The sequence below is a fragment of the Hylaeus volcanicus genome, chromosome 4 (assembly GCF_026283585.1).
Source record: "Hylaeus volcanicus isolate JK05 chromosome 4, UHH_iyHylVolc1.0_haploid, whole genome shotgun sequence".
Lineage (NCBI taxonomy): Eukaryota > Metazoa > Arthropoda > Insecta > Hymenoptera > Colletidae > Hylaeus > Hylaeus volcanicus.
Genome location: NC_071979.1, coordinates 23344832 through 23358005, shown reverse-complemented (window position 1 = coordinate 23358005; position 13174 = coordinate 23344832). Strand labels below are relative to the sequence as shown.

Sequence of the window (13174 nt, the reverse complement as noted above, 5' to 3'; positions counted from 1 at the left end):
AAGAACTAATCAAAATTGGAAAACTTTTTTCACGTCGACTCACCTCGTCGACCACTAGCTCGTGCCTTAAAGTAGACGAGTTTAGGATCGTTTGAAAGATCACTTGACTTGAAATAATACTTTTTCGAGTTTCCAAGTCTGAATTAAGTCTCAAGAACTAATAAAAATTGGAAAACTTTTTTCACGTCGACTCACCTCGTCGACCACTAGCTCGTGCCTTAAAGTAGACGAGTTTAGGATCGTTTGAAAGATCACTCGACTTGAAATAATACTTTTTCGAGTTTCCAAGTCTGAATTAAGTCTTAAGAACTAATCAAAATTGGAAAACTTTTTTCACGTCGACTCACCTCGATGGCGCTAACTCCTTGTCGATTACCGAATTGGCTGTAGTACGTGAAATAGTATCGTGGACCCCATTCTTCGTCTTCGCCCCAAAGATAAGATGAATTCATATTTAAATCATCGACGTTTTATCATCACGAGTTAGATTCATGATTGAAATCCTTGCGGTTCGGTTCGTCGACGAATTTGTTTTAGTATAGGATCACTCCGGTCGTTCTCTAGGCTTTATTGTCATCGTTTCGAAAAAAATTGATTGAACGAGTTTGATCGTTTAGTCATTTAATACGGTTCCATCTTACCGTTCTTCGTCTCGCTCGAGCGTTCCTCGTACGACGTTCGGCATTTTAGCAGGCTTTTATATTGGTGCTATCCGCGACGCTGTATCCGGTTGATAGGACTTATCGAGTCTGTAACAGGCGAATCGCTTAATGCAATTTAACTTCTGGACAACCAACTTGAGATCTATTAGAGCCAGTTACGATCGATCGTATAGCTTTATTGATACACCGAGTAATATTCGGACACTTAGTAATATTCGGACGCTGTAACATGAACTAATGCCAATGGTGTGTTTATAAACTTTAAACGGTGTTCCGTTTTTGGTTTGTAAACGTTCTTTTCCTCAGACGCGGGACTATTAATCGTTTCAATAGTCTCTAAATGGTTAGAGGGCCAGGTCGAATCGTCTAGCTGATCCAGCCTTGAGATAGGGCCTGTCTGCGCGTACACGGTCGTTCAAGATCAATCGATCCGCGCGTGAAGGATTTCTTTGTCTTGCCATCTATTTTTAACGGATCGGTAAACAAGAATAGTAATTTGAGACAGAGTTCAGAAAACATTTACGAAAGTTTACAGCTCGAAGAAGATTAACACGATTCGTTAGATTTAAAAAAAGCGACGAAACGTTTCCCCTCTTCGTGACGGTGGTCGGTTCGGGACGAGTTTACGCAGAACCACGGGTATCGTGTTCCTTTGCAAAATTGTCGTTTTCTTCGTGCAGCGCGCACACGTACGCACAGGATGTATTTGCTTTAATACAAACAACGGGGTCCGATGTCTACACGTGTAAATCTTGCTCGAAGATTTACGATCCATAGGGCACTCGTTCGATCGTTCTTTTTTTCCTTCGATTCTGTCGATTTTTCATCTATTACTCTTATCTACGAAGACGATTTATACCATCTTTGTTCGGTTGCGGATTTCAATGCAACGATAGACCGTATCTACTAGAAAGATACAAAGTGACGACCATATATCAGCGTCTCATGGACAAACTACCATAAGTCCAAATTTTGTCAATATTAGGATATATACTCGAGTTTTTCCCCGAGGGTACACATATATTCAGTAAGAGCTTGAATTTCCTTTAATCTTTCTTTATCAAAACAGGGGTATGCCCTCGTTAATTAACATTATTATTGATGTTTATTTTTATAGATACATGGGAAGGATGTTACGGAGGCCGTGTTTACTCGTACGGATAATTAAAAACAAAATCATCGATAAAACAACAACGATCACAAGGGTTTAATAAAAGCACCTGGCAAATTGAATTGTGGACAAAAATACGGCAGAAGTGATAATCGATATTTTTTTTTTTTTTTTTATGCCGAGGGATATTTATAAAGCCTGGTGGAACATCGATATCGTTCGAACCAAAAAAGAGGTGATCGAGGTTGACTTTCGCGTCAACGAAGGAACTGAAATATCCTAATGACCAGAGGGAGCGGCTTTACCCTACAGAGACTGAAACTCTCGTCCATTTCATGCAATTACCGTGCCGTAAGTTCTCGTCGTATTTTCAAAGAACTGTTTTCTTCTTCTTCTTTTTTTTTTTTAAGCATCAAAGTAAACACTATTTTTAACAGTATCGTCAATCAAGCTTTTACATTTCAATGCTTTAAAGTGTAAGAATGGATAACGATCTCGGTGACGGTTAGTCGACATCGATAAATTACCAATAACAGTTCAGTTGTCCCGCTGAATTTAGTTCTCGGGTTAATAAATGATTTTATTACGGTTTATTCGTGCGGTGTTATCGCCATCCCGACCCAGATCTTTCGAATCAAAAATAGTCGAATTTTAATTGTTTCCCTTAGGCGACGCAATGTTTATATAATTGTAACAAATAGTATAATTATTTATGCGAAACATATAAATTTTCCAAACGGTTAGAAAATGTAAAAAAGTGTATAAAATGTACGTACCTTTGAAACGGTGCGTAAATCCAATGTTCAAAAGCAAGGCAATTGTAAATTTAAATCTAAGGAGATTTAGATTTTAAATTCCATTAGGGGTTTTCTAACGGTTTTAAATACACTAGGAAGAAGAATGGCAACGTTTTATAAAAATAAAAATGAATTTATAGCAACGTGGAAAAGTACAGTGATTACAGACTTACAAAAAGACGCGTCCGACGCCTGCAGATGCTACCCGCTAACTGACAGCATCGAGCAACTATCATCCATCGGGAGTCACGTTCAGTCATCCGAGGTACATTGTTCTGCGCAGGTGCAAATATACAAGTAGTTTAACAAACCAATTTGTATATTTTCTTGTTATTTATTTAATATTCTACGCCTCCAATCTATTAGTAGAAAGAGATGTTTACGTTATCAACGAACGTTTAGAAACTTTCTTTCGCGCTCTCCTTGGATTTCAAGATGATCCCCCTGGAGGCTTTACATGGTACTCGTATTTTAAACTTGAATTTGTATTTTTCAATAAATACAGGGTGTCCCAAAAATGTTGGAGGTCCTTGAAATGGGTGGTTCAGGGGGTGATTTGAAACAACTTTTTCCTTAGCGAAAATGTTGTCCGAGGCTTCGTTGAGGAGATATGAACGGAAAACACTGACCAATCAGAGCGCGCGTATACCGTTGGAGCGGCTGCGGTAGCGAAGGCTATGTGCTAAGCGGCCGTGCTCGTACGCGAACAAGTGACTCGACGCGTCTTGAAGGACATTGGACGCGGCCGCTTAGCACGTAGCCTTCGCTACCACGGCCGCTCCAACGGTATACGCGCGCTCTGATTGGTCAGTGTTTTCCTTTAATATCTCCTTAACGAAGCCTCGGACAACATTTTCGCTAAGGAAAAAGTTGTTTCAAATCACCTCCACTCTGTATATACAGGGTGTCCCAAAAATGTTGTAACACCTTGAAAGGAGTGATTCGGGAGGTGATTTGAAACAACTTTTTCCTTAGCGAAATTGTTGTCCGAGGCTTCGTTAAGGAGATATTAACGGAAAACCCCGACCAATCAGAACGCGAGTATACCGTTGGAGCGCCCGCAGTAGGCGTGGCTACACGCTAGGCGGCCGCGCTCATACGCTACCGCGTGCGCTCCACTGGCATACTGGCGCTCTGATTAGTCAGTGTTTTCCGTTAATATCTCCTCAACGAAGCCTCGGACAACATTTTCGCTAAGGAAAAAGTTGTTTCAAATCATCTCCCGAACTACCCCTTTCAAGGTGTTACAACATTTTTGGGACACCCTGTATATGAATTGTACGATAAATCCATTGAAAAAGTAGTTGTAAGCGAAGTAATTCTTGCATAGCGGCTGTACGTTAAGAAAAGTGTTCAACTTATCGATTTCTTTCGCAATCTCTTATTTTAAATCAATCTACCGGTCTACACTGTGTGGAATAAAAGGGATGCAGCTCGAAAACCACCTAACGGAGGGGAAGTTGAATGGTCGTAACGAATTCTCGGCAGCCTTGGAATGCAGAAGGGTCCGTTTTATGTATATAGGGTGTACGTGTTATATACTACTGTTCAATATTCTTATTATAATAAAATCATATGGCAAGGAAAGTTTACCGACTAAAAAATAATTGAGGCTCCATAAATATAGTTTAAGTGATATTAAAAATTCAAGGGTGAAAAGTGATTAAATATTTCTTCTATGTTTATAAGAGAAAAACTGCGTGGTAATAATATAAATCCACCCCATATACAGGAGGGTAGCTATTAGATTTTCTACGAGGGTTGCAGCTCGTAAATAAATTCACCCGTGTGAAGACACGAGTCTGGTACTGCCTCGTCAAACATTTTGTGCAAAACTGTTTTTAAACGATTTCGAACTTTGTCGTTAGCTGATACTACGATAGATTACAAGTGAAAATAGACCAATACTTTGAAAACGAAATTATACTTTTATTTTATGTATACAGTAATGCGTTGATATATATGTACTTGTCTCTATTTTTTTTTTCGAATGTACATTTTTTTTTTTTTATCGACACACCTCGACTCTACGGTAACGGTAGTACAGACTTAATGTGTTATTTCATTGAAAGTATGTGCAGTAATTTCGCTGACATACACCTGTACCGAGCGTGTTGATTTTTTAGTACGCATGCCTTTATTCGAAAAATTGCGACATATCAAGAAGAATCATGGAATTTCTAAGATCATAGTTTCGATGAAGTTTAACTTGTATCAGTGTAAACAAAATTTAGCACTACTTTCATACCAAACAAAATATCACATTGCAAATGCAACACAACGTGAATTTCTCATTTTTCCGTTGATTGTTTTCATTAGAATTTCTTCTATAAGTTGAAACATTGATTATAAAGTTGATTTAAGATTTTCATGAATATAAGCATATCGTTAGCGTTGATAACATCTATAGTTCCTATGAAAAATTGTAAGTATGCATTAACGAATCTCAACAAGTGTAATAAATGGTCTTTAAACTAATATTTAATAACTAAGTGAACTACAAAAAATGTTGTGTGTAATTCTCATTGTAAATTAACAACAAAAAAAGATAATTAACAATAAAAATACAGTTAATTGCGTAAAAATAATAAATGCTACGGAATAGACGATATGTACCTATTGTATTGTGTGTGCACGTATTGCAGTTTAAAATTACATGTCACTTAAATATGTTGACATTAATCGTTCACTTTCTGCAATATATAGAATACCGTGAACGGAATACGTTAAAACGAATATATTTTAAAGCTATATCGCACATTATTTCATATTTATGAAAACATTCCACAAAGCTATAAGACACATGCAAACATATATGTTCACATAAAATCGTTCAAACAATAAATATAGATATATATGTATATAAAAAATAAAATCTGAACGATTTTGTACACTTTACGCTAATCTAAAATAGATATATTTTGTTTGCAAGATATAAGCATGCATACGTAGAATTCAACACTTTTAAAATTGAGTTCTCGTTCGAAGATCTTCGAATAACTGATACTCGTATAGCGATAGTATTCAGTTTCGAATGTTCAATTTGTTCTCTGAAAATTGTTTAAAACAAACATTGATACAACAATTAGTGAGTATACAAAATATGGCAGTAACAGTCTAACTATTAAATTTTATGTGAAAATAACGATAGGTCGCGATGATTGAAATGAGAAACTCTAAGATCTCTCCGCTATTCTAATGATCCTTTATGTTGAACTTGTTCTATATTTCTTACGTTAAGTACGCTAGTCAATTAATATTTTCGTAAAAAATCCGACGACACGTCCTTTCTTTTTTTTTTGGTCTTATTTCGTTATTTAGCAGATTTAACAGCTTATCAGATAATTATTATCTCTTTATTAGGGATAATTCGAAATTCAGGGAGATCTCTTTTCGCACTTACTTTAACTATTTCAAACTTAGGATATGTACAAATGTTGACCGTTATTTTGTATAGGTAAATTAATTTTTGTTTTACACGGTAAGTAAGAAAAATGAAAGCATACTCTTTTCATTTAAAGAATACACGACTGTATTCTTACGTTACGCTGTGCACGAGTATTTCATCAACGTATATGTATAATAAATATCATGTATCGTATGAAAGCGTATGACAAATGAATATCTCTTTTATTTTGAAAAAAAAATTAAATAAAAAAAAAATGTTTAAATTAGCGACATCGTACTAACGTAAATGAATAAAAATGAACGTACATTTTGAATTTATTATCGAAATTATATTAATTTTCTATTAAAGTGCATTTCATTGCAGACGATTAAACATAGTTTTACAATTCGTTAAGGCACTGAATAAAAATATAACGAACTACTATCGTACTTATATGCCGAGGATCTCCTTACAAGTGATTACAAAAGTGAGGGATTTATTCCTTATTTCTATTCACACTATTCACATTCGTATCGGGAGTACGATACAAGGAAAACGAGATTACTGGACAAAAACAATTATTTTACAGCCACCTTACCCTCTCCTTTGTGTACTTATAAAATGGATTAAATAATGTGCTTGAATACTCTTTTTAGAAACGTTTCTCTCAACTTTTAGTCCCTTCTACTACATATCCAACGTGCTTTTGGTCGAATACATTCCTTGTTCCTACGACGAGAACAAAATTTACATAACCTCAACGATATTCGCAAGCCTTTCGTTGCTTCGAATCCTTTTGAAATCTGTTTCGTTCTTTAAAGAACATAATAACACGAAAAATGTTCATATACAATTGCCATATAGACGTGTATTTCATTGTTAGGGATGAAATACGTATTTAAGAGAGATAGTTTTTTCAAATAAATTGCATGGTAAAATGATATTTACAAAGGCTGAATAGAAACTGCTGAAAACATATGTGCATTATACGGTCAATAATGTAAGATGAGCTTTCCTATGACAGTGAAAATGTACAACTTTCGACGAGCTTTTCGCTCCCTATAAGAAAAACAATTATGCTTCATAAAGCAGCGCTCAAGCAGAAATAAGACATTTGTCGAGTGAAAATATGATTCGGGTATTGGTTACGTATTATGTCGCTTACGTAGACTATGAGAAGAATTGAATCCATAAGAGAACGTCTGTAAATTTGGCAACCTTCCCTGAGCGTACTAACTCCATAGAACTAGGATATCGCGGACAGTCTCTGAGCCATCTATTTAGAACTTAAAACTCACATGATCGGTATCGATTTGTTCTGCGATAAATATTTAAGTAATTCGTTAAGTACATAATGCCATTATAGCATTGTATGTCATAGAGGTTTTTCCTGCTCTTCGTTGTTTGATACCTGCAAGTTGAACAGCGTCGACGTGGATGGTCATCATCGACTATTCTCCGAACGTTAAGAATCCTCTTGCTTAGGCAGGAGATTCGTTCTCTCTTCGTCTTCGATTAATTTCTTTGCTGACATCACTCTATTCGCTTCTTGACAGGCAAGTATTTCCGTATCCAAATCTAACTTGTGTTCTCCGGTAGGGCTTGTTACCGAAGGTGTCTAAAATTAATATATAAAATGATTACTTTCTACCACTATACCTTTGGCGTAAAAATAAAGAGATTATAACAAAGACGAAACCTTTATTGGCGAATTTTTTAGTTTGCCATTGTGATCACTATACGATGAAATGAACTTCGAATGCGTAACTGGGCTAGCACTGACTGGAGCAGGCGAAGTTGGAGCTGTTGCACTATGAATGGGAGATTGTACGTTGTCCTTTTCTTTATCGATTGGTAACACCGGAGATTCTGGTACGCTGCGATCATCCTCGTCCAAAGAGTGCAACAACTAAAAATGAAAAATTACGAAATATTCTCATGGACTGCAATTTTATAAAAATTTCACGTAATAATTAACCTTTTCCACTTCGTCGTCAAACTGCTCGTGACCGGGTAACGGATCTTTTTGGCTTTTCTCCAGGAGCGTAGCTCGTTTCGCAGCCAAATATAGAGACCTTTTAATTTTAACGTAAAACACTTCGGTTACCGCTCGCACCGTATAATCGGGAACAAACGTGCATCGCAACATAGAATCGAGGTTGATCGACTGTATGCTCCCTACTGCCTGGGGATTTGTATTGATGGGAGATTCCGCTGAAAAATCCGATATATAAGAAATACGATATAGATGTTATTATAGAGACAAATTCGTCGCAAGTCTTACCAACTCCGATATTAACGGTGAGCGCTTGAGAACCAAAATATGTAAACGGGCCACTTTCAAACATCATATTCTCTTTACCGACTGTAACTTCAACTCGACCTTCCAAGATCAAAACAAAATAGTCGACTGCCTTTCCTTGTTGATAAATCACTGCTACCGGGTCATTCCTTGCCTTTTCACGCGACTTGACTTTGATATGATAAATAATATCTTGTTTAAGCAAACGACGTAAAATAGTTTCCGATATTGTATCGGACTTAAATGCATCTACAGCTGTGGATTATACATTACACTCAGATGTATTTTAAGAGTATTAGAACAGATTTTTATATAAATCTCATATTTTCTTAAATCAAAACACTTCTTCCTACTTGTAGACAAATACTGAAACATGGCCAATGTCAACTGCGGTGATATATGAATTCGTTGGTTTTCTTTCTTCTCCGCGAATGCAGTGAAGTCTTGTATTTTATGCTTAGCTTGTCTCCTACGTTTAGTTTTGTTGTCCGCTGTAAAGAATAAATTTGTTTAGTATGAATATCATTCGATAATCGCCGTAATCTGTTAAAGAATCTTACTAAAGACATCAGTTTCGTCCATAATTTCAGCTTGAATCAATTCTTCTATAACATCCTCCAATGTAACCAATCCTATTACTTCGTAAAATGGATCCCCTTCACCTTCGTTATTTACCCTCTGAACAAATGCCATGTGACCTTTATGGCCTAAAATAAGCGTGTATGTTTATTATATGTCTGTTATTAAGAAACATATACTATATTAATATTTCACTGAAAAACATTAACCTTCTTTAAATTGTTTAAACATTATATCTAATGTAACATCCTCAAAAATAAAGTTGCATTGATTTTTATAGAATTGACACAAAGTTTTAAGCGGCATGTTATCATCTGGATCAACAAACGCAAGATCTTTAATATAAAGCATTGTTACTATGTTCGTCCTTGTCCCCTCGTATACTGGTATTCGTGAGAAACCTGAAAATTAATAATAACAGACACTGCAATCATTCATTTACAAATTATAAATTATAAATTAACTCTTACAAAAAAAATACGTACCGGATTTCATGATTTCCGATACTGTTTCAAAATCTAAAATAGCACTGTAATCCAACATGTACACATCTTCAATTTTTGTCATAATATCTGCAACAGTTTTCTTTCGTAATTCCAATGCTCCAGCAATAATGTTCACTTCATCCTTTTCTAAATCGTTATACCCTGTTGTCACCTGTGAAGATGGGCGGCACTGATATAGTTATGATTTTTCATAAGGTGATACTAAATATTTAACAATGTTATTATATCATATAAGAATGGCACTCAAATTATTTTTCAACCCTCGATCAAACGCTGTGAGTGCGTTGCTATTTAAATAACGCTCTAACGAGATACGAATGATGCGTAGCAATCAATGGTGAATTGATTGCGCAGTCTCCCGCACATCTACCCTTACGCACGCCCAGAATTTGAATAAGGATCGCATTTTCGTCGATGAAACTCGCGCATCTGTGACGTTATGACAAGTTTTATCCCGCACAGTGTACATAAACACATGTATCTTATAGAAATATATTTCAACGATAAGTTCAGTTTCAATTAGCACAGTACGAGTACGTAAAGTTATCTTATTTAAGTTTCACATTGATAAGTAATCTAACATGTACTCTGTAGAAAACTTTAAGGAGAGAACTTGAAGTAAACGTCAGTAGATCTATATCTTACCTACATATGATTGAATTTGGATGTCAGTATAATTATCTGCCCTACCCATGCTTATTCTGATAAGATTCATAACGGTAAAAAGTTTAGAAAGGTGTTTGATTATATATACTTAAAATTGCAATTAAAAATAAAAACTGTATTAAGTACATATTGTATAAAATAATAGAATATCCTATAGATTTTTATCTCACCCTTACAAGCTCCTTCAAACGTTCGCGATTATATACATTGCCAATTTCTTCACCAAGTAGAACGTCTAAAAGTTTGCTAATAGGATAGCTCAATGGAAATGTCAATAGCATGGTCAATTTTGTTACATAAATTGTTTTCGCGCCAATACACAACCCATGTCTACTGCAAATAGCCTAAAAGAAATTACAGTTCAGTGGATTAATAACAAACAATACATACAAATAAGAAATTAAATATATTTTTATAAATGAACATACCTGTGGTGAAATTTCACCAAAAATTACAATAGCCAAGGTGGAGCAGATAACAGCAACTAATCCAGAAGTCAAGTCATCTAGCAATATAGTAAAGATCGAATTCACCAAGACATTTGAGAACAAAATTGAACATAACAAATAATTCCCATGATTCCTCACTGGTTGTATTGTCCTTGCATATTGTTTTTCCTTTAATATAGATATGATCAAAAAGTTATGAAATTATATAGAATTAAATTTATTCAACATAAGTGAAATTACCTTTTCTGTTCCAGTATTACACAGTATTTTTAATTCAGTTCTATCCATTGCCATTAACCCTAGGTTTAGACCAGAAAACAGAGCAGAAAAACTGAGGCACATGAGAATAATTACAATACCAAGCCAAAGGGGCAAGAATTTCTCGTATGTATAAATCTGTAAATAATTCTTATTATTATAAAATGAAAGAATTTTTAATATTTTATTTGTTTCCAAACGAAAAATATTACTTACAGTAATCCATGTTTCAGTACCTTGATGTTTAAAAAGTAAAAGTTCAGAGCCTTCCTTCCCATGTATTGGTTGTTTTACACACACATAAAATGGTGAACCAAGTGGTAATACCACATCAATAGTTGCAGTATGGTTCCTCACATTCTTTACCTATAGCAATCACATATTTTTAATCAAGTATGTACACATGTGTGCATATGAAATAAAGTAGGAGACAACATAAATAAACACTTACTAGAAATTCATCTGTTTTAATTTTCTCACAAATTTGACCCCTTTTTCCTCGTTCATCTGTGAAAGTGATTAAAGTATCTTCTGTGATACCAAAGCCAAATAATCTTATAACTGCCTTGCTTCCAGCCAGCAACTCAGGAATTCCATCTGCACTATAACTAGGATCCTTGTCTGCTATTTCTATTCTCAAACCTTCGATAAATGCTCCTTTATGGACTTGTTCGTCTACTAAATTGTTGACAGTGGGTAATGAATTGGCACGGCGTGTACGAAGATAATTTCTGAGAATAAAATATGCATTTGACATAAAAAGTGAAATAAGATTGTTTTATTATTCGAAAAAATAGTTCACAATATATGACATAAAATGCTTTCCATAGATTTATGTAAATATAGATATCTAGGTCAAAGTTACAAAATAAAAAAAAAATAGTAAAACAAAGTATTGAAAGCTAAATAATAAGAAATCTGTAATTATTTATTTTGGATATACATAATGTGTATGTAAAACGACTGATTTGTTAACTAAGATTTTTAATGAGATAAAACATGCATTTTATTATTTTCAAATTTTACTCCTGTATAAATAAGATATTCCTCATTTGTGGAAACAACATAAATTAAACGAAGCTTCTGGTACATTTAAATCTTTTGCAAGCATATGTGCTGGCAAAAATATATAAATAATTACGACGATATTTTTTTGTATTTATCTATTTATAAGCCATCTATTAAGCGAAGTTATGTGTAACTCCATGTTTAAGTACGTAAATAAAATAAATCTAATAAAGGAAATTCTGCGTTAATCCTACATTGCATCATAGAAAAAATAAACATTTGACGTATATAATCGTAATCTCGTAGCATGAGATCCTTGCTGTCGGTAACATCGGTATTTTCATCCTCATAAAAAAAGAATTATGCCATGTCACAAAATGAATATCTATTATTAGTAAAAGGATTTCATGTGGACAGTGTTAAGAGTTAAGTAAATTATCGAGTATTTTAAACTTACTGCGATTGCAACGGTGGATTGATAGTAAAGCTGCTTCCAAGATTGGTCCATGTTTCGTCGAACCTGGTAACGACTCTTCGACAGAAATAGATCGTAGTAACCTTAAAATTGGGAACTTGGACGAACTGATATATCGCGCGATTGCCATTCGGTGCGATCCAGATCGCGTTCAATTTGTTATTCGGATCGCAATTGTCGGATGTAGGAGACCAGCGCAAAGAAACATTGCGCTCGAGGCCGGTGCCAAAAACTTCAACCAGGAAACTTGAACTAACATGCAGATGATGTAGTAAACCAAATTGTTCTCTGCTCAAGACATTCACTGATTCTACACTCGGACTATCAAGCAAGTTCACTCCTGTAAATGCATTAGCGTATACTAAGTTGAATATCGTAAAAACAAATAATAAAAGAGCTGCCGGTTTGCCTGAACAGTCAACATGTTGCGCCATCATGCGACGAGTGCACCGTGACAACTTCACACGATAGTCGTTTAGTGCTTTATTTATAATCTCGCATTCTTATAATGCGCCTGCGTATTAACTCGAACACATCTCCATTATTCGTAGAATATAGTATCGGTCTCTCTGGAGTGGGGAGATTATGACTCAAATTCGTTTCGTTAATAAACGTGCCACTTTCGGTACACTAAAACCCCTCCCCAAACGAAATTGGAATACTTGAAACGGTATCGTTTCAAGTTTTCATAATTCACGATGTAATTTAAATGTAATTTAATTTGCTTCGAATAAAAACCAATTTGTTACTACACGTACATATGTATGCATGCGTGATATAGGGCGCTGGTCGTAGAAAACCTTGGGGTACATCCAGAAAGGATAACGCTCACTAAGCCGCTCTGTGAGCAGATAAGCTTACAAATTTCTCGCTCCTAAACATAGCGACTGATAGACCGCTCCCTGATAACAGGCAAAATCACTGAAGGGTGCGCAGGAGTCAGAACAGAATTCCGAATTGACTTGAGCGACAA

The 13174-nt window shown here is 35.2% G+C and overlaps 2 protein-coding genes and 1 long non-coding RNA gene across 4 annotated transcripts in view; 1 reads left to right on the top strand and 2 right to left on the bottom strand.

Moving 5' to 3' along the window:
- LOC128875437 (neuropeptide Y receptor type 2-like) overlaps nucleotides 1-2661 on the bottom strand; it is a 5557-nt gene extending 2896 nt beyond the window's left edge. The window contains exons 1-3 of the mRNA XM_054121016.1: nucleotides 2550-2661; nucleotides 642-749; nucleotides 348-565 (exon numbers count right to left, since the gene is read on the bottom strand). Coding sequence (XP_053976991.1) covers nucleotides 348-452 — 105 coding nt within the window. The 5' untranslated portion in view covers nucleotides 453-565; nucleotides 642-749; nucleotides 2550-2661. The remainder of the gene's footprint in view (nucleotides 1-347; nucleotides 566-641; nucleotides 750-2549) is intronic.
- Nucleotides 745-2661, top strand: LOC128875440 (uncharacterized). The gene is made up of 2 exons (XR_008456826.1): nucleotides 745-1689; nucleotides 1780-2661. It is a non-coding gene; the product is annotated as an uncharacterized LOC128875440 (long non-coding RNA).
- Nucleotides 2662-2743: 82 nt separating this feature from the next.
- LOC128875431 (unextended protein) lies at nucleotides 2744-12930 on the bottom strand. Of its 2 annotated transcripts, XR_008456823.1 has the most exons (15): nucleotides 12184-12930; nucleotides 11170-11449; nucleotides 10935-11084; nucleotides 10701-10856; nucleotides 10440-10628; nucleotides 10182-10355; nucleotides 9325-9496; nucleotides 9049-9240; nucleotides 8821-8967; nucleotides 8614-8751; nucleotides 8243-8515; nucleotides 7937-8172; nucleotides 7658-7867; nucleotides 7370-7576; nucleotides 2744-2845 (listed from the first exon to the last, which is right to left on the bottom strand). XR_008456823.1 is itself a non-coding variant. In XM_054121006.1 (14 exons), the coding sequence occupies exons 1-14, from the start codon at nucleotides 12636-12638 to the stop codon at nucleotides 7424-7426; spliced, it is 2925 nt and encodes a 974-aa protein (XP_053976981.1). In that variant the 5' UTR covers nucleotides 12639-12929; the 3' UTR covers nucleotides 4479-7423. The 2 variants fall into 2 exon arrangements, 1 of the variants encoding a protein (XP_053976981.1); XM_054121006.1 differs by lacking the exon at nucleotides 2744-2845 and having other exon boundaries at nucleotides 4479-7576; nucleotides 12184-12929.
- Nucleotides 12931-13174: the final 244 nt, after the last annotated feature.